At 36.7% G+C, this 21,516-nt stretch overlaps 1 protein-coding gene across 4 annotated transcripts in view; it reads right to left on the reverse strand.

Annotated features, from left to right (window-relative positions):
- Positions 1-13: 13 nt before the first annotated feature.
- The window catches only part of SLC39A8 (solute carrier family 39 member 8), a 63,725-nt gene continuing 42,222 nt past the window's right edge, over positions 14-21,516 (reverse strand). For all 4 annotated transcript variants that reach the window (XM_068681845.1, XM_068681843.1, XM_068681844.1 and 1 more), the window contains 7 exons: positions 21,007-21,175; positions 15,925-16,094; positions 15,009-15,131; positions 13,788-13,955; positions 8,351-8,558; positions 7,642-7,826; positions 14-4,908 (listed from right to left, as the gene is read on the reverse strand). In XM_068681845.1, coding sequence (XP_068537946.1) covers positions 4,762-4,908; positions 7,642-7,826; positions 8,351-8,558; positions 13,788-13,955; positions 15,009-15,131; positions 15,925-16,094; positions 21,007-21,175 — 1,170 coding nt within the window. In that variant the 3' untranslated portion in view covers positions 14-4,761. The remainder of the gene's footprint in view (positions 4,909-7,641; positions 7,827-8,350; positions 8,559-13,787; positions 13,956-15,008; positions 15,132-15,924; positions 16,095-21,006; positions 21,176-21,516) is intronic.

Consider the following 21,516-nt stretch of genomic DNA (forward strand, 5'->3'; position numbering starts at 1 on the left):
TGGTATTTTCTAACTAAGTACATTTGACTCATATCAGCTCATTTCATGTTTCTTCTAATTAGATTGGTTTTCTCACCACTTAGTGATAGAGGAATGCCACTGTGCATGGTCTCTTCTCAAGAACCAGTCTATTCAGAAATGACTACTGCTCTCTCTCCAATTGGCTAGCATAAGCTAGATATAAATATAGATATTTATTTTTTGTCTATGATTGTCTATACCGCTACTAGTCTGAATAATTAAAAAGATATTATAATAACTTAATGCTTTTATTGAAAATGATTAGTAGATATTATTTTCTTTTTAATAACTAGGGCATTGCCAAGACCAAACACGTGACTAATTCTGCCAACTTTGTCAGCCCAACTGTATCTTCTCAGCAAACTGAATCATGATGGGTTCCTCCTTAGCACTTACTAAGATGATAAAACAGTAATTTAGAATGGGATAGAGGTAACTGCATTTTAAAATGGAAAAAAAAGATGTAGAAATTGGGGGGGGGTTGATAAACTTAGAAGAAAGCATAGTGACCGTAATAGGGGCTACAAAACATGTAACTAAATTATCTTTTTCAAAAATATTAGGTTGAAAAAAAAAAAAAAAAAAAAAAAAAGGGCAATATCAGGTACAAAAGAAATGTATTATGGATTAAACCCTAAAAATACAATGTAACCCTGTCTGTCTTTGACAGATGTATTCTATCTACCGCTAGCAGACGTGGCTTTCTGTCTAGTTTTCATCTTAACAACCTTTGTCAACTTATCACACCAGTACATTTTGAGTTGAACTGCAAGATAGGGAGAGGGGAGTTTCTTCTAGAATATCAGAGAGATAACTTGTGCATCAAGTATTGTAAGAACTGATAAGCCAGCTACAGTGTTCCTGGAAACTTCAGGATGTTTGATAGAGTAAAAGTCAATAGCTAAAATATGCATTGGGTGCATATGCACACGTGAAATGGTTTGCTGGCACCCACCGATACTTACAGATTAATTGTTTACAAAGTTAGTGTCCTTCTCCTTGTGTATTTCTGGTGTCTGAAATAAAACACGTGTTTCTAGAGACAGCATTTCTCTATCTTGTTTTCTCTTATTTGAGCTTCCATAGGGGAATTCTGAGCAATTTTGATCCTTTTGGAAATGAACCACAGCATGCATGTCTTCTTGCACCTATCACTTGGGCTGGTGCAACACTCTTAAGGGATCAGCTACAGCTGACTACTTCACACAACTGTAGAGGGGAGAGGGAGACTCTCTTGTTACAAGCTTTTTTTCTTAGACTTCTGTCTAAACAATTTTCACCTGGCTTATGCTGGTAGTTCAATTATTATTTTTTTTTAATTTAAAGTAATCTGAAAGACTTCTCAAATTCTACTCCTTGGCATTATTGTCTAGAGTTAAAAGAAAAACAAACTCAATCCATATTCTCAATTTTCCTACAAGTTGCACGACCGGAAGAGTTAAACTTGGCTCAACACTCTGCCTCTGTAAGTAGCTTCATTAGAATTGCATGTAGTAGAAAAACAGTCACTTAAGACTTATCTCCCTGGATCTCAGTCTTCCTTAAATTTACATTACCAAGACACTACAATAAAATGCAAAACAATGTGCAAATATGTAAATCTGTTCACCTATCTTCAGGTAAAATCAGTGATTTCTTAAAAAGAATGTTTCCAAAAGACAATACAGAAATTAACACACATTTGATTCTCTATGTGCATAAAATGGGAGACATTTACACTGCTGTTATTAGCATAATTGAATGTAACTTTTGAATGTTCAAGCCATCTGTAAACTATGTAGATTTGGTTTGGTAGATTTTTAACTGAAGTAACACGAAGCTTCAAGCCAGATGCAAATCTAGATGGAGCAGCAGGGTAAATACTTCAACATATAGAAGACCACAATGAATTCCAGACTACTCTTAGAATGGGGCTGATATTTAATTTAGCTGAAAATTTGAGAGCAAATTTTCAGTTTAAGAGGCGTTTTAAATCTTTACTCAGTAAAGATCTCATTGAAATGTCAAAAGCAATAACCCTAAACTTTAAGTACCAATTTATTTTTTTCAATTCATTTTTCCTGAAACCATAGACAGTAATCACGTATTACATTTTTGACAGGTTATCCCACAGACCATTTCACTTTTCTGCATTTATTTTCTTCAAACAACCAGAGGTGCTCTAGGGTTTATACTTCATCCATATTGTTGCTCTTTATACACTTTTTGCTCCAAAATCAATTGCTATTCCCTCCTTAGACTGTTTTATAGGTGTGTTGTTGTTTTTTTCCTCTCTGACTTTAGTGAAATTTACTAAATTGTGTCTTGAATCATGAGGCACATCATGAAAAAGAGAAAAAAATATGACAGTGATCTAAGAGTGCTAACAGAGAATGGTTTCCCAAGTGTATGTTAGCCAGATAATTAGATCTATGGAAGCAACAAATATGAAAGCAGATGAGAGCCCTCTGAAGTATGTTATATACTGAATTTGCACCACTGTTGAAAAGAAGGCTGAAGAGATGGCAGAACGTAAGATGAACAGTGTTACATACATGCATTACATCAACATTAAAAGGAATATCAAAATCTCTCTCTCAACTGTTTTCCAAACTTTTAGGGAGTAACTTACTGCAGTCTTATCTGTCACCAAACAGCAATGTTTTGAGTATTTGCTCATGCTTCTTCCTCCCTGAATGTAACAGCAAAATCGAGGAAATCACTGGCAGGCCTAGAATTGGAATTGATTCATTTTATATGTACTGGACAAACATTCTACTGAAGTTTATATAGACAAACCAGGTTTTAGAGAAATCAAAAATCTTTCTTACCTACTAAATATTCCACTAGCAGGAGCAGCATTTTGGTTTGTAACTAAAACACTAGCCTGAATATCAGGGGTTGTGCCATCTCTAATCTGACCTATAATCTAAAAGTAGTTTATTGCAATGATATGTTTGTCTCATTTTTCCTTTCTTAGGGAGATGATAAAAATCAAGTCTCCCTTGCAAATTTTTGGATTTAAGGTTTAAACATTCCATGCCAACATCTTATTACAATAACCTGATGAACTAGGAATAATCAAATAACTTTTAAAAAAGTTACTGAGCATTCATAGTTACTACAATACATACTTGGGACACATGAGTAGCATTTACAAGCAGCTTATATCCAAGGAATCAACAAAAGAAAGAATTAAAGGAAAAAATACGGAGTGTGTGGACTCTTCTTCACAGAAACTCAGAGGGCATAAGGTGACTAATAAATGTTGTTCCATATTGCAAATAACATAGATTACTATAATTACGTATTAAAGATTATAACACATTTTAACTTAAGTATAATTTACTATTCCTGTGTAGTTTCTCTTAAAAAATGCCTTTTTTTAATCAACAAGGCATTTAGAAAGTTATTTTTTCTAACATAATTAAAGATATGATTCAAATAAAACTTTAAATAAATCATTTACCTTATAGAAAATATATTTTAAGAGTGAAATAAAAAATAAAGGATTTGTCCCTTTTGACTGGCAAGAAATACGTTAAGTAATTGTATTTTCCTTCAAGTTGGAAAGCTTCCATAAAAAACAATGCGAATGAAAGTAATTGACTACAGAATAGTAACACTTCTTTCAAAACTTAGCAGTGAGTGAAATAGGATATATTTGCATGAATTTCCTTGCACACATCTTACAACAGCAGAGTAGCTAAATTGTTTATTTCAGAAGAATTCAAACATATAACCATGACTTCAGAAAGTTCATATGCAACAGATTGCAATAAAAGTTTGTATATTTTAGTAACACTTAACTTTCACCCAACTGCACACGAGAAAACTATTGAAATTACAAAAAAAAAAAGCTTCCTGGAATGTTGATTTTAGCAGTTTTTAAGTTCCACTTTGTACAACTAACAATACATCCTTTCAAAATTTTAACCCAAAATACTGATTTTTAAGAGGAATATCTGTGGAACTTGTATGTAAAACAAGATTATTTTCACAGAATATAAAATACTTGAAAAATTTTAAAATACTCAATGTTTCTAAAACATTATGGAGTTGATAAATTGTCATAATTTTAACACAGGTTCCCTCTAATTAAAAAAAGTGGTTCTCAAAATAAATCAACAATTCCCTAGTGCACACATAAAGAGAAAAGATCAAAAGCAGTAACTGGTATCTTTCCTTCCAGTGTTAATTAGTAATTAAAAATCTTAGCTTCATTAGTACCTACTTTGAAATAGTTTGATTTTTTTTTATTTTTTTTTGATGGGGGAAGGGAATATTACACAGGCAAATCCTGCAACAGAAGTCATGAAAATTAACCAGCTTTGAAACTCCTTGCTTTCATCACAGTTTAAAAAGGATATGAGACTTCATTATTTTCTTTTAAATGAGAATCTTCCTTGAAGACCTCAGCTTTCATTTGGTCTGAGTTGCATGTACTTGCATGTACACTACTTACTTCTACTGGCCAAGTAACACCCTTTCTCTATAACAGTTCAGGTATGTCTGATAATTTTAAGTAGAAACACAAATATGAGAATCGGTTCCTTAGTAGAGTATAAAAGTCAACAGCTCCTAGTATTTGGATTAACTGAAAGTCCTAAAATAATTTCCTGCATTTGGAATGGGGGAAGAAGACTTGTCAATGTTTCAAAACCAAGAAGATTGAATGAATGTCCCTTTATGGATTTCAAGTGTCTTCCATTCGTAGTTTATTTGATGCCTTCAATATCGATTCCATTTTCACTTCCATTATCACAGCTGAATATCTCCTGCGTACAAGGTAATCAACAGTATAGCAGCAAACCCCGTTAGTAAACCAGCGTTCTGAATAAGGAAGAATGTAAGATCCGTCTTTCTTCCTGTCACTTTCTCTCTCAGCATATCATTCATCTCTGGGAACTGGAAAAAGGCATAATTTTAGGTAAGTATTGCCATCTTGTGGTAGCATGTGTAACTTAGACCATTTAACAACAAACCGCTGCTTTGAACTGAGTATTAGAACTAACAGAGGGTGAAGGCAGTCACAGAACAAATCACCCTAGTTATCCTGAAAACTATGTCATCAAGAATGGAAAATTGAAATGATGTTTTGCTTTCCTCTGCTGTGATATCACCTTTTTGGCTCTCATGCAGATTTCTTCTTTTTAATTTGGGTCCAATTGTCGGTCTGTATGTTGCTAGGAGCAGCTGCCCTTGTATTGCTAAATATTGTGTTTCTTTCTTCACTAACACAGACAGAGAAATCCTCGATCAGGAAATGGAAGATTAGAATTCTTCTACTTTATTTATAAGCAAAAGAGGTGAAGCTGAAAACACAAACAGCCCCTCAGAAATAAGAAACCTGTTACAAACAGAAGGTCTGTTGGGCTGATGAGGTAGTGATAAAGCAAGGAAGAAAGAATAGGAAGGTTGTGAAACTGGTAGCAATATACACAATATTACGTTAGGGTGTGATGAAGGGATTCTTCCTTCCATAACAGGTGTCACAAGGGCACCATAATAGCAAAGGATGACTGTTAATTGCAGGAACAACGATACTTCCTCTGAGAGCCAGTGGAGGTGGTGGCAGATGAGCACTGGTGATACAAGTCCCCACTAGCATGGGGCAATTCAGGGTATGTGTTTGTGGCAGATAAAGTCAACTGTAGTTGACTTTGACAAACATAAGTAAGCTTTAAACTCTTCTGTTGTGGCGAGAGTAGTATAGCCAGCATGCAACAAAGACTCTAAAGTTCAGTCTCAGTTTAGAAGCCTTCTGTTTGAATGACTCAGAAGCTTTATCTTTGATCTCATAAGACAAAAAAAAGAACTGTCGAAGCCAATGCAATTCTTGAAGAACAGATTAAGGTAAATGGGAAGTGGCCAAACCTTCCCAGAAATCATTCCACAGCTCTGTGATCCTCTTGCACAAGAGGCAAAGACAACAACAAACCAGATTAGCTTCATGCCATACAGCAAGGCTCATGTGTACTCACACACCTCAGTGTACACATTCTCACATACCCCACAGCTTCATCACACGGTTATCTTACTGACACAAGAGGCTGGACTGCACCAGGAGTCCAGGAGAAAAAGGGAGGAAAACAGAACAGCAAAAAGAAAAGAAAAGGGAAAGGACATTCTAATTAATCCTACCTGCTTCTACAAGCAGACCAGAAAGTGGAAAGGCAAATCTCTGTACAGAGCACTTGCATACCCTATTTCAGACTTCTCAGGGGGAGAAGAGTTGAGACAGGTAGCTGATTCAATCGAAAAACCTAGAGAAAGAGATGCAGGAGAGGAGACAGATGGTGGAAGGGAGGGGAGAGAGAGAGTGCAGAACAACAGATACAAAGAAAAGAATGTTACCTACTTTGATGGATTTAATTAGAACAATTTTACAATGAGCCACTCTAAATTTATGCCATGAGTTTTGCACATCATAGTTGAGTGCACTACTATTTATTATAAGAGAGTGAAAGCAAATGAACAGCATTAGCAATTAAGGTACTGCAAATTTGTAAAAGAAGCTATTTACATTGTTCATTTAACTCTAAGATTACTCCTTATGAAATCCTATGTCATTATCTCAACTACATTAGTATTTAATGTAATAGTCCTTATAACCTTGTAAGAGTTCTTAAATGCATGTAGAACCAAACTGGGACCTCAAATCTTTTCAAATTCAGGCCTCACTCTGGTTCTACACTCAGATGGATTCTAATATGACAGATGGAAACAGAATTATTTTTTTATTTTATTTTTAATATATATATATATATTTTTACAGATTTATCTGATTTTACAACACTGGAATTAAATATAATAAAGCTTTAAACTCTTGTAAATTCTCTTTCATTTTGAGATAAAACATCATTGTAAGGAATTTATAGAATATTGCTGCCTGCCTGGTGAAGCCAGATTAAATTCCCAACATCTAAACCTGATCTAGAATTTAGCACTATTTCTTTGCCTTATGTTTTCTAATATACTTTCAAAAACAAAACAAAACAAAAAAACTCAGTTTTGAATGAAGTTTAACAGATCACTGTTTTTTTTGTTTTTTTGTTTTTTTTTTTTTTAAAGTCTGGACAAAGAAACTGGGGCTGGTACTGTTTAATTTAAACAGTATTGGAATTTAAGTCAGGTTTTCACCTAAACAATTCCAAAATTATTGCTGAAGTTACATAACATATTCCATTCAACTCTTAAAGAATTTTTAGTTTAATTTTACTTATTTTTTCTGCTTTTTTTTTTAGAAGATGATTTCTGAAAAGACAAATGATTCATTTAATAACAATAATGTGAGATGCTCTGCCACTTCTTAAAATACTGAAACAAAGTATTTAAACACTTTTCACTCTTGAATGAAACCAGCCCAAACTCATGAAAAGCATCTCTTTAAAACTCATTGTCAGTAATAATCTGACCGGCCCTAGTTGTGAAATCAAAGGCTTTCACATTTAATGAATAAGCATAATTATTTGTGCACCTTCATTAAGGTTATAATTGATTACTTAACATCTAATAATAAGATGTAGATGAATCTGGCAGGAGAGAGACAAAAATATTAAATTCTACCAGAGAAACTGTTACTGCAGTCTTTACTTTCTTGCAGAAAACTAAATAACTGAAAATGAAATTCGTTCTCACCATATCTGCCAGAGAGATATACAGGAACATTCCACCAGCTACTGCAAAAATGATGTTAGGAGCAAAGTTGTTGCCTACTAATATACCAAAAGCCATCCCAATATAACAGGAACACGCAGACAGAAAGTTGAAAAACAGAGCCTGCCGAGTACTCATTCCTGCACTAAGCAAGATGACAAAATCCCCTAAAAAGAGAGAAAAGAGAAAGAAAAAATGAGAAATGAGAAAACCATCTTCAGCAAATGATATTATGATTATTTTTTCATTTCAATGGAAGTCTAAAGAAAAAGACATTTGTACACAGCTTATATCCCACTGCTGGTTTTCCTCATTCAAGTAAATGATGAGCATTTCCCTTCAACAATAAGATAACTGAAACATTCTAAAGCAAGTAGGTGATGCACAACACAGCTAAGAGCTGGGCAACACAGGACTACCCATCATGAGCAAAATTTAATTTAAAAAAAACACATACAAAAGCATGTATGAATAGGGCAATTAATACCTATATAATACATTCCTAGTTTCCATCCATCTGCACTCAGGAACTTCTTGGGCTAGATGTGTATTATGGTACTTGGTAACTTTTTGATGAGTGCTTTTTCTATTCATTTGTCTAAACTTCTTTTCAATCCATGCCAAGTTTCTGCAAGCACAACCTCCTACAGTAATTTTTGTCACAAACAATGTGTTGAATTAAGTTCTTTACCTAGCTCATGAGGAAACTCTTCACACAAGATGGCTATGGAGGTACTCAGTCCTTGAAACACAGACAAAGTGAAAGAAGCACCAATTGCCAAACCATCTATGAAATTGTGTACGGCATCACTCAGTGTTACCATCCAAGCAATGGTTCCGATCTTTGACAGTGGGTTCCCACCGAGACATTTACATAACCTGCTTTGGGTTACTTCCTCCTGGAAAAACAACACAATAAAGCAATCACATAAAACACTGAATAAAGAAGTCAGTGAAACGCAGTTCTGACTTTAATCAAATGCTGAGTATAAAATAAAGCACAATTACATGAAGAAAACAAATTGCTTGGTCCAAGAGGCAGAGGGCACAGGTAGCAGCAGCAAATATTTTCTGTTTCAACAACTGAAAAGTGAAGGGCCCAGTCACCTTCTGACTACAAAGCTTTATCTGAATGCCCTTCAGCTGAGACAGAAAGCAATTCAGACCACAATGTCTGAATGTCTCTCTGGCAGCGTCTCTCCCAGATTAAGAGACTGCCAAGGGTTGATAAGGCTCCTCACAGCCTCCTCAGCCACCTCTATTAAGCATGTACAGTGGAAAGGATTTGATCATTGTGATTGACAGCATCCGTACTTCCTACCTGAAACAGACCTGGATAAATTACATGCTGCCTGTATGTACATCATGCTTGTAAAGACACAGCCACCACCACAGCAACAGACACATCCGTGGGAATCCAGACACGCATCCAGGTAGTCCTCTAATTTTATTTCTTATTTTGAGCAGTGACAGTTAAGTCCAGCTAGTGAAATCAGTTTTTACAAAGTGCACGTTTAAGAACAGCAGTGGCTAGTTCTGACTGTGGGAGTTGAGAGCTCAGAGCACAACTAGAACTGGCTAATATAAAACTGCAATGCACAATCATGCCAAGGCTCTCAATAATTCCTACCAGACGTGGAAGTAATTTATACATCCAGTGTCATGAAATAATGAGAAATTTGACGAAGATAAAAAGAACTGCCATTTCAGCTGGGAGTACAAACTAATTTCCACTATAAAAATCCTAACGTTCCATTCTGATAAATTTCTGTACACACACATATTGTGGTTAAATTATATTTGCAAGCATAATATCATAGGATTTGCATATAAGGCATTAACTAGTGTTTACTACCAGAATACATAAATAGTAATATATATCTGTTTACCCAGACATATTTAAACACCCTTCTTCTTGTAAGAGAAGGATGTAGAGGAATATCTCTTTCCTTTCTATCAATTGGTCAAAAAGATAATTCCAAGAAAATTTTCCAAGGAACATTAGAAATGGTTTTAACTTTATCATATCAAATGTAAATACTACCAGACAAGTGAAGTTTGAACTTTAAGGAAATATAAAGATTAATAAATGGTCGCAAAATCTTTAATGACAAAGCAATGAGATCCGTCTCATGCTTTGCTCACCGGACTCTTATCTGACATAACATATACTTGTATGTTGGAGCTGCCTTGGAACAGGACAAAAGTTCAAATTAGGGATTTCCCAGTCTGAAGTCTACTACATTACTTGGAATCTGTAGCTAGTAAGTCCGTGGTTAAGTAGTGGCACAATGAAGATTGAGTAAGAAGATGATATTTATTGAGTAAGAAAATGATATTGAGTAAGAAGAAGAAGAGTGTCTGTTGAACTCATCGAGATCAGAACTGACCAGGCTAGGTTTGGGTTATCTATGGTTTTGGTTGTTGGTTTGCTGTGTTGTTTTTGTTTGTAAGTAACTGCAATTAAATAAGAAAAACAGTATTGACTTACTTCTAAAACTACTTTCTTGATACACTATTTCAAGCTTTAGAGAAAACAGTAGCTTAAAAACTAGGAGTCAGATTCTGAGAGGCTTCTATTATATGTATACACATCTAACAACCACTTACTGTGTAGCTTTAAGGTATAATAAATAATTCTTGCCTGTAATCTACCTTAGATAATGTCGCGACTTCTTTTGGAAACCATATGAAGTACAAGGACATTGCTTGTCTGCTTTCACATTCTGAACTTTACTAGATCATATGCCCAATGAATGTCATATGCCCATGAATATCATTGGGCATATGATCTATAGTCATCGATAAATGACTAATACATATTCTTAATGCTCAAGGTAAGGCAGACTACTGATAAATTTACCTTATAAAAATAATATAGAATTCTGAGGCAAAAATGAACAATGCCTGGCTCTACTGGACTGTTTCCTCTTTGTCATGGTACTGTACTGGGTCTGGCTGGAATAAAATGTCGTGTTCTGCACTTGTAGCTAGAACAGCCCTGATAGCACACCAATGTTTCATCTATTGCTGAGCAGTGTTGGCACAGCATCAAGACTTTCTCCAACCCCCCCCAAAGTCAGTAGGTGTGGAGGGGACACCACCAGGCAGCTGACCTAAACCAACCAAAGGAATGTTCCACACCCTATGGTGTTATACTCGTCAATAAAAGCTCGGAAGGGGAAAGTAGAAAGGGTGGGCTCTCATTATGAAAATGTGCTCCCAAAAAACTGCAACATGTACTGACTGAGGCCTGCTTCCCAAGCTGTGGCTCAAGATCACCTGCTAGTGGGAAGCAGAAAATAATTGTTTTCTCTGTCTTGGCTTCCACATTTTTTTTCTCCCCCTCTTTCTTTTCCTTTTAATTAAATTATCCTTATCTCAACTTGTAAGCCTTTTTTTCCCATCCTTTGAGGAGAGGGAGTGCGAGAGTGACGTGGTGGAGTTCAGTTGGCCATCAGTGTGAAGCCACCACAGGTACTTCACGAGATGTTACAGGAGAGATGCCAGCTAAGGAGCTCTGGAACACTCACCTGGTCTATCAGGTCAGATTTTTATTAATTATTACTGTGGTATTATTTGCATCACCACAATTGATGGTAAAACAAAAGATAACCTTGGTATTTTTGCTCTTCTGAACATAATTTTTTCTTTAAAAGCAATGGCTTCTCCTTTGTTCCCAAATGTAAGAGAAATGATAGAGAGACTTCTCTTATTTCATCTTATGTCACTACCTCAGGGTACCGTTGCTCTTTCTAATGCATCTGTGACTCCCTCAGACAAGAAAAAGCACCCCAATCTGTTAAATGCTTGCAGAAAAGAAAGAGTTTATATTCCACACATCAGTGGAAAACCCAATAGGAGTTAGGACAGAGCAACTCCACCCTGTTGATAACATTTTCCTTCATACAGGCATAAGAGTAAGCACTGGAATCAAAGTTTTGCTCTTGAAAAAAATAAAAGATAAAAAGGTGCCTTCTGGTGTTCTCTAACAACTCTAACATTGTGTGCTTGAGACTACAGGCATTTTCCGCAATTTGTCTCTGAAGTAATTTTTCTTAAAAGTTACTGTTGTCAAGCTGTTTAATTTTAATGCGTAGTAGGTACAAATTCTGGGTCAGCACAAAAGAGGTTTCCAAGGTTGCAGTTACTGCTGCAAGTGAAATTTAAAAGTATGCAACTAATTAAACATTTACATTCACTCTGGCAGGCATTAAAAGAGAAAAGAAGGTTGCATCTCCATGGTTGAAAACGGCTACCACACTCTTGCACAGACTCCAGCCACCACCCTACATGATGCTTTCCGTCTTCGCTGTTGTTGCCCTCTTTACTGAGCTTTAAACTACGAGGACATGTTAAAATTCTATGTATATCTTGACTTACCCCACGTGGATCCCTCATAAATATCAAATGTGTGTAAAACTTAATTCATACCTACCCTCTTAGTAGTACCCTAGTTCCTCCCTGATGACTCTGAAGGGTACGCTGGCCCCTTCAAAACTGCCTGAAGGAGGAAAAAAATGTAATGACAGCTTTCTTTGCTACCTCCCATATCAACACTGGGTTATCTGCCACCCTGGGATTTATCCTACAGCCATCTCCCTTCCAGCCAATCTTGACTCCAGAGTGAATTTTACTGTGCTACAGTCAGAAGATTTTAATATAATGTATTCTCTTTCTAGCTCTGGAGAAATGGAAAGCAAGAAAGAATAGAAAGCATGAATTTTCATAAATGCAATACCTACAGAGGAAGAACCTTTGTAAAACTTAAAGATCTTAAAGTCGAGACTGCACGCAAAAGGAAGTATGTGAGTATTCTACAAAGGATCTTGGAATGACCTACAATAATTTACGATCGTGAGCACTACAAGTAACCTAGTAGCTATAAATAAATACTAGATAGCCACACTTTATTATTATAATATACGTGATATGATTTTGTTATCTTTACGTTACATGTAAGGACGTGACTAGCCAAAATGCAATAATGGAACAAGTCCAGATAAAACTTCCGGTAAACAGGGCAGAAATATAATACTGTGCTACTAGCAAGGACCGTCTCCACAGACAGTGGAGGTTTTGTATGTGTTCTAAATCTACAAAATACAGTTTATGGATACTCAAAATATGATTTTCCTTTCAGTGCCCACGCAGTTTTAGCTATCACCCCTGTTTCTCCTAATCTTTACAACACCTAGGATCCACTGCACTCCATAACATTTCTAAAGTAAGGAGAAGTACAATTTTGGTACTTTAAACTGTGGGTATCAAGTGTCCTGTGAGCCTGCAGGGTCAATGCAGAACTCCCATATTCTCTATTTGAGAATTAGGGCCTTTGTCCTGCTTCCTCTCCTGCTCCTCAACGCTCCCCCACAAACACCTTTCTGGGTGAAGAGTGCAGGTAGTAAAACAGAAATCTTTACTGCGAAAAATCTTCCTCAGCCATCAGATAATTATTGTTTTTCCATGTTGTTTTTAAATAAGGGACAGGGAAAAGAGTAAAGAAGCACACCAACTTTTTCTTCCCATCTTGATTTTCTTTTCTGGCAGAAGGAGGTCGTATTTGTAGTAGAGCAATAAACACAAATACAGAGAACAAATTGGAAAGAAGATATTACTTCAACCAGGAGGAACAGCCGCTGTCTCAACCTATTACTTCTGTAATTCCCACCACGTCCAAATACATTGGACTAGCACAACCAGTGATCACAACATACTGCTTACTGTATCAGTTTTACTCATTACTCATAGATTCAAAGGAACCACATTCTCCAACTTTAGGCTGGATGTAGTCAGGAGCACAATATGGATCATGTAACATTAAAACACACTATCACACACTTTAAACAAAACAATAACAAGATCAAAATTAACAGATTAAATATTTATCTCTGTCCTACCCATCCCTACGCTGATAACTACTAGCTCTTATAGTTGTTCAGCAATCGAATCCAGCATTCAGATTTTGTAAGCTTGCCCAAAAGTAACACATTTTTTCATAGGGCAAGTTATAAGCTAAAAATTTACAAAAACTTGCCAAAAGTAATAAAAATTCATATTAACCCTTCCCCAGATATGCTTATATAATAGGGAGGAATAAAATAAACAAACAGACATAAGTTTCTTACCTGTGCTGAGACCACACTGATGCTGTCAAAACCAAGATTTCCATTGTTCTCTATGACTGCTGAGTTTGCATAACAGGTCACCCCGTTGCTGGATGACGGTGGTTTGTGTGGGTTAGCCTTATCCTGACATTGATTCTGTTCACCATGTCCTGAGTGTTTATGGCCAGTCTAGGTGATAAATTAACAAACAAGTAGTTCATTAAAGCAAAATAATAAATAAATAAATAAATAAATAAAAATAAGAAATACAGACCAAAAAGGAAAATGCAGGGAGCATATTCATGCTGCATTTCTTTCAACACCAAGTGAATGTTTAAATAGCAATCAACATTTTCATACTTAAGTTTTTAAATGAACTCCAAAGTTATCAAAGTTCCCCTCCTATCTAAGCATCTCTTCTTTTCAGCTAATTAGAATTGTTGGGATTTACCATTTTTATACCTTCCTATAAACCAGTTGAATCTTCATAACCTTCAATATGAGGACCAGCTTGGAAGAGTCTAGCTAAGTGAGATAAGAGTAGGAACACTGGACAGTTTTCATGGCAAGACAAGAGTAGAGAGTTCCAAGAAGTCTGAGAGGCCTTTGTCTGAGACAAACTCAGTCTCACTCATGTGAGCACACAGCAAGGAAGTCCTCAGATATATGGGCCCTGGTTTAAGCGGAGCCAATTAACCATATTGCACAATATGGATAATTAAAGGGTCACTAAAGCAGTCTGTGTAGCAGAGCATGGGGAAACAAAGAGCCAGTCACTGCAGGTGAGATTCAGGCACTGTCAGTCCTGGTAAATTACACTTCACAGATGAATAAGAAGATAACACGTCACATCGATTTCTCCTGTCCAAATAGGAGCTTCTGAGGCAGACTCACATTCTCTTCAGCTTTTACTTATTTCCACTTTTTTCTGATATGTTTAGCTAGCACAGGGAAGATTTGGCCCTTGAGAGCAGCTAGAGCATATGCCAGTGACAGCAGACCACACTCACATCTGGATTCTATTCCCAGCTCTGCCTGTAACTCCCTCAAAAAAAGTGAACTTGCTTTCCCTCTCCATATGGATTTTAAACAGATGTATCAGAACACTTGGTAAGGCTGAAATCCTCAGGAAAAAAAAATGAAAAAAAAAAATCCAACATTTTATTAAACTATCAAGAACCTCATAAAATGCATCAGGTACTTTAAGGTAAGGCTTGCACAGTTAGTGACACCTTTCATTACCTGGTTATAGATCTTCAATATCACTTTCAGAACCCTTTCCACAAAGAAGAGAATATAGAATCCACCAAACACAGCAACGGCTTTCTCGATATAGTTATCTACTTTGGGGTCAAATCCAAACGCCTAACATTGAAGACAAAAGCAATGTGAATTAGTCTGTAATCTTAGTACATTTCACAGAATCACAGAATTTTCTAGGTTGGAAGAGACCTCAAGATCATCGAGTCCAACCTCTGACCTAAAACTAACAGTCCCCACTAAACCATATCCCTAAGCTCTACATCTAAACGTCTTTTGAAGACTTCCAGGGATGGTGACTCCACCACCTCCCTGGGCAGCCCGTTCCAATGCCTCACAACCCTTTCAGTAAAGAAATTCTTCCTAACATCTAACCTAAAACTCCCCTGGCGTAACTTTAGCCCATTTTATTTCCATAAAAACAAATTCCCTGACCACACACAAATACTCCTCAAAAGTACGGACCATCTACCAGCCAGGAGCTTCAATGAGGCTGAGAGATCCTGACCCTGACAGATTTATTTCTTTTTTTAACTTAGATTAAATGTCAGCAGTGTTTTAATACAGTACAATTTTACATGCAGAACATAGTAATTATTGCAAGGTGAGGAAGTCTAAACTGTAGCCCATTAAAACTCACTAGAATTTTACCCAATGTGTTCCTCTTGCTGTCTAGAGGCAAAATAGCTCTTAGCCTTTCCCACGTCACAGCTACACGCGGAATTTGATGGCTCTGCTCACCCAGACAGAAAGAGGTGGCAGCCAGTGGCACTAGTGGCCACCTACAATTCTTGGGGGATTACAACCCACACACTCGGATCTCCACTGGAGCGAGCTTCTGGAATTAATACACTTTAGAAATGATTTTACAAAACAAATAACAATTCCCATTGCTTACCTCTGGAATGAGCTGGAAAATCGCATTAGAAAAGAGAGTACCGATGGCCAAGCCCACAAAGTAGGTTAGAATCTTGGGGAAATATGACTTTTTTAAGAGAGGAGTTAAAATCAATCCCAGGAGTGATGCCAAGTTAATGATAGTCACAGCCAGGAACCCAAATCCCCAAACTGTGGATAAACAAACAGAAATATAAAATATTTTAGTATAAAATCCACTTAAGGCTGCTTTTGATTTTTCTAACATCTGAATTGGCATGGAATTGAGAAAAATACTTTTTTCCTTACTTAAAATTATTCTCTACAAATATAAAACCTTAAATACGCACTGATATTTAAGACATATACCCACAGAGGGGAAATATGCAGAAATACTGTTTGGCACCACATACAAGCCCGGTTTCAGTTTTTAATATCTCAGATAGTCTACCTGCTGCTAGTATAAATCATCTCTCTCTACAGTCACTGAAGATTGAAAACTAAAGCTTAAGCCAATATTCAAGGTAGCTACAGCATAGGCTTACGACAAATCTTGTTGCTGGTCTCAGGGTTGCAGGTCCAATTGTCATTTACTCCTGAATAACTCCAAGTTACAAAGTTCGCTGTCTTGGCTGTCCTATACCCAAAAATCCTTCCTGATAAAGGATGATTCCTTTAAATCGTCTTGAGGTGGTAACTTTCTGTTCCTAACACTCCTCCTCTTCGTTCAGTTGAAAGTATTTCTACTTTGTTGAAAACACTGCCCATCATTACTTATCGCACATATAAGGTGGAAGATAGCTGACAGTAAAGACTGTTACAGTAGAGAAATGAAAACATACAAAAGAGAGGTTCTGGGTTCAAAAAGGTGGGCACAAAGGAGGAATATTTTTGTTTATCTATTTATTTAAGAAGTGGCATATGCACCCAGTTTGGCCATAATTTAGCTTCTTTCACCATAAGCAATGTCTCAGATTTTCAGAGTTCAGACACCAGGATTTATATGGTAATATATTGTAAAATACCATAATTATTCTGGCATCTAAACTACAGGTTCTGAGAGTTTTGCTGATGTTGTTTACAATCATCAAAAAGTTTTGCCTCTGTGCATGTCCACTGTTTTACCCAGTTACATCTCAAATCCCTTTGAGTACAAAAAAGCTTTAAAGGTTGCACTGAAAAAGCCTACAACGCTGCCTCAAGTGAGGCCACAGAATCACAAAGATATCCACATAGACAGGTTGTCTATAAAAATCCAACACAAATTAAAAGCGAAGCCAACACAGTGTTGGATATATGAGAACAGTTTGGTATAATCCAGAAAGTTGCATCCATCCAACAGCCTCATTATCAGGTTTGCCATATGTACACAGAGAAGTTACCGTAAATTCCTTTCTGCGTAGCAGAAACAGATCAGATTGCAATCTGCAGCCCAACTTTCCCGTAACACATTGTCCGCAAACACACTAAACCAGATTCATCACCTGCAACTGGGATTGCTGTGCTTTGTTTGCACAGGGACACATTTTCGTTTGTGACGAATTTTATATTGTGTCAAGAACAGGAAGAACAGAAAGCATTAGAAGCATTTAAGGCATTTGCAAGAGGTGTGCCAATGCCAACCAAAACATTCACAGAGAGAGGAGGAAAAACATACAACTAGATATGGTTAGATCCACTAAGCTACACAGGAGCATAACTTCCATTACAATAAAAGATAATTTCGCTTGTGAATGCATTTCTGAAATCAAGTCTACGGTAAACAAATGGGGTTCCAGTGTCATCATGAGTCACAGAGGCTGTTTGCAGTTTGGGATTACCATACAAGCAGGAGGCTCTCAGTTTAACATACAGATAACTCCTACACATTTATCCTGTGCAAAATACGCATTTCGAATTGAGTTAAAATACATGTGTGTGTGTATGTATATATATATATATAAAATATGAAGTATTTTAGTGCATATGCCCAAATTACCTTGCCGCAGACACAGGGAATTAGAACAAGTTTCAAAAATTATGATTAAAAATCCCCACTACTACTTACTACTTTCTACAACAAAAGACAAAGAGGATAAATTCGCAAATGGTACATATAAATCAGTGGGTGAAAAAATGATAGGAGAATGGAGCTTTAAAGCAAGCACAGAAAAACAGGTTATTGCCAAATGCTGAGAGAAGTTCTCACAGTAGTACTTGCTTTAACGCTCATGCCGGCACTCTTTGTTCAGAACAGCAGCACGTACTGGGACACTTAACTTGAAGTACATGCTATAAATGATACACCTTTCATCATTTTGTATGCTTAACGCAGTGGAACATGTCCCAGTGTACTAAAGGACCCGTGTTTGCAAATAAATCCACTGGTATGTAGTACCCCCTTTTGTCACAACAGCAGCAACCAAAAAAGCCCTTCTTCCTAATTTACCAGAGATTAGCGAGGCCAGAAGGCAGATGCATTTTTTTTTTGAAAATCTGGCCTAATTTGGATGGCTCAAAGTCTTTGGGATTTAGCATATTGATATTTTATTTTTTATTCATTTACCCAAAGTGGAAGAGCAAGGAAGAATTAAAATACATAATCAAACAACATCAGATGGATGAAGGAATAAATTGTTCTCCATCCTAGGCCTTCCACAGATCCCACAGAGAGCCTCAGTAGTATCGGGAATAGTTTAAACTAATAAATCTTTTAAAGGCATAAAATAAATCTAAGATCTTTCTTAGATGTTCTCCAGGAAGGTGCTGTTGATCTGAAGTGCAATTGCAAATAATAATGATTAAAAAAAATGATTACCCCAATTATACAATTATGGGAATTGGTGCTGCAAGAAAAGCACCACAAATAGAAAAGAAACAAACAAACAAACTAATGAAAGTGATACAATTCCGAGATAACCAATGCTGCCAAAGTTGCTTCACTGCTGCATTATGGACTGTATTTCACAACACCAAGTGTGCACTGCTCTCTTAAAATTGGGTTGATTCACTAGGGCTCCATCCCCATTAACCATTGCTCAGTATAGTTCCTCACAAGAAGTGGGGACTACTGCTCTGGGCCTTCCTGAGACAAGCTCAGGCTCCTCCTGAGCCCTTTCCTGGAAAGGAAGAAACCAGGGTGTTAAAACCTTGCTGAAAAACCCAAGCAGACCACACAGACTCTGTCTGCCTTGGACAGAAGAAATGCCACTGGGTATTTCCAGCTATTTCATGCCCCTTTATACTACTCCCTATTACATTTCAGAGAAAAAAAAGAAATGGAAGGACATCAGTGTGCCCCTAAGGACAGCTGGGTTAGATATTCAACATACAACCCCAAGGAAAAAGGACATGCTATATACACTGTCATTTAACTTTTACTCTGCTTCCACAATATTTTTTTTATTATTGCAAGCAGCTGCCCCATAAAGCTCACTGTATTAAATTCTTCTTTATATCTTGTCTGTTCATGTTTTGGAGAACAGGGACTTAACAGAACTTAAATGTGTGGGAGTCCCTGAGCAGAAAACTCACATCAGCCAAGCTGGAAACATGCACTGAGGATTTTGCATCATGGGCAATAACTGAAATCAGCTGCTCCCAATGCTGCCACAATACTGATTCATTTGGTGATGGGGCAGGGGAGAACACATAAATCAACAACAGCAGGATACATTTGCAGTAAAGCCTCCGTTTGGCACGGGACGTTTCTGTGAATCTCCCTTCAAAACAGATACCACTGTGTGTCACAGCCTCATATGCTTGGGGTTTAAAATACCCTAAGCATGGGCCTCGCAGATTTCTCATGCTGCAGCCAAGGGAGGGGCAGAGAAAAGACTGCCTTGCTTATCTGGCTACTGGACACTGCTTCTGAGCTGGTAGGATAAAAGAAAAATAGGAGGGGTGGTCTAACTAGCTTAGGCAATCAACTACAGAGCAAGCTTTCCACACCATCATACTTAAACACACACACACAAACACACAGAACAAAACCAAACCAAACAAAAAAAAAAAACAGATTCTACACTGTGGTGAAGGTATTGTAAATTTCTTGAAAATACGTGCCTTCATATGGTATAAACTGTCATGGTAAATTGATGCTATGGCTGTGATTAATCAAATATAGTTTATATTATCCACTGGCACAGGTAAGTTTTAAGAATGATCTGTAATTCTTAGTGACTACTGTCACTTACAACAATCAGGGTGTTATTAAGTCTAAAATTTCAAGAGTTACAAAAAACACTGCAGTACCTTTGCTAATAGTTACTACCATTGGGAATCTCCTCATCCAATATCCCAGTTTTTAACTTTAAATCAGTTTAATCCTTGGGAATAATGACTTGACACCGAGTCAAATAAATAAACAAATAATAAAAAAATTTGATCTTTATCAATGGAACAAGTGACCTCATTATCCAGTTGATTCATCCCTGTCCTATATTGTCTATTGCACTGTACAGTTCTGTGCACAATAAATATAAAAATAATAATGAGAAAAATAGGAGGAAGGAAGATTAAGGTTACTCAGGCATGTGATAATGTTCCATGTAGAGGGAGCAGCACAGAAGACGGCAAGAAGGGAAGAGTGGGAGTTCAGAAAAATGTGAGTCTTTTCCTCAGAAAAAGAGTAGTCACTGGCCTCCTTGGTGTCCTGACATCCAATTGCAACTAATTCCACTTAAATGCAGGCTCCTGGCAATTTTACCTTGTGTTAGCCTGATACTTGCACACCCCACTAAGTCTGACAGCCCCTTGCAAATTATCTGCACAAACTTTTCCTACTTCCACCTTCTCTCCTATTAACCAGCTATTAGTGAGAGCCCTTATGCCTCAGGGCACAAACTACTGTGCAAACAAAACAGGTCAGAAGGACATTTTCTCTAATGAACGAATCACTCCATAACTATCTACTGGCCTTTCCCTAAAGCATTTTGAAAAGATCACAGTCAAGAGAGATGATATTTGTTTATGTATCCTGGTGACCTGAAACACCCTCTTATGTTCCCACCTTATAACTATATCCCCCTAAACAAGGCATTCCTATTATGCATAGATAAATACTTACTATTTATCTAAGAAACCCCCACACTAATCACAGTATCAATGAAATAATATAACTGACCTTGTAAAGAATGTGGTTTAGTTGTATCCACAATGTTTTCCTGATGATCACACGGGTGAAAAATTAGCTGTTGCAAAACAGCAGGACATATCGTAGAGAAGTCTGAATCTGATACACGACTGTTGTTGGGTATTCCATGCAAAGAAAAAATTTCCTCCCCAGTCAAGCACTAGAACAAAAAGGTTTTTTTTGCCAACTTAATACAATAACATAAAACCAAAAAAACAAGTCACACACTAAGAAACATAAGATCTATAACATGAAAATACTGTAACACATTTTCAAGGAGGTATACACACCGTTTGGACACTGCATGTGAAAACATAGTGATTGTTTAATGTGAAGCAAAAGTGATTTGAAGTATTTTAAGATAACTCACAAATCAATGAAACATGTTTTACATTGACATTTCCAAATCCCCCGCCCCATGAACCAGGACAGTCAAATATTTGGAAAAATAGCTTCAAAATAGTTAAAATTCCATGTAATTACAAAATAATTACATTTAAG

Source organism: Anas acuta, chromosome 4, assembly GCF_963932015.1.
Source record: "Anas acuta chromosome 4, bAnaAcu1.1, whole genome shotgun sequence".
Classification (NCBI taxonomy): Eukaryota; Metazoa; Chordata; class Aves; order Anseriformes; family Anatidae; genus Anas; species Anas acuta.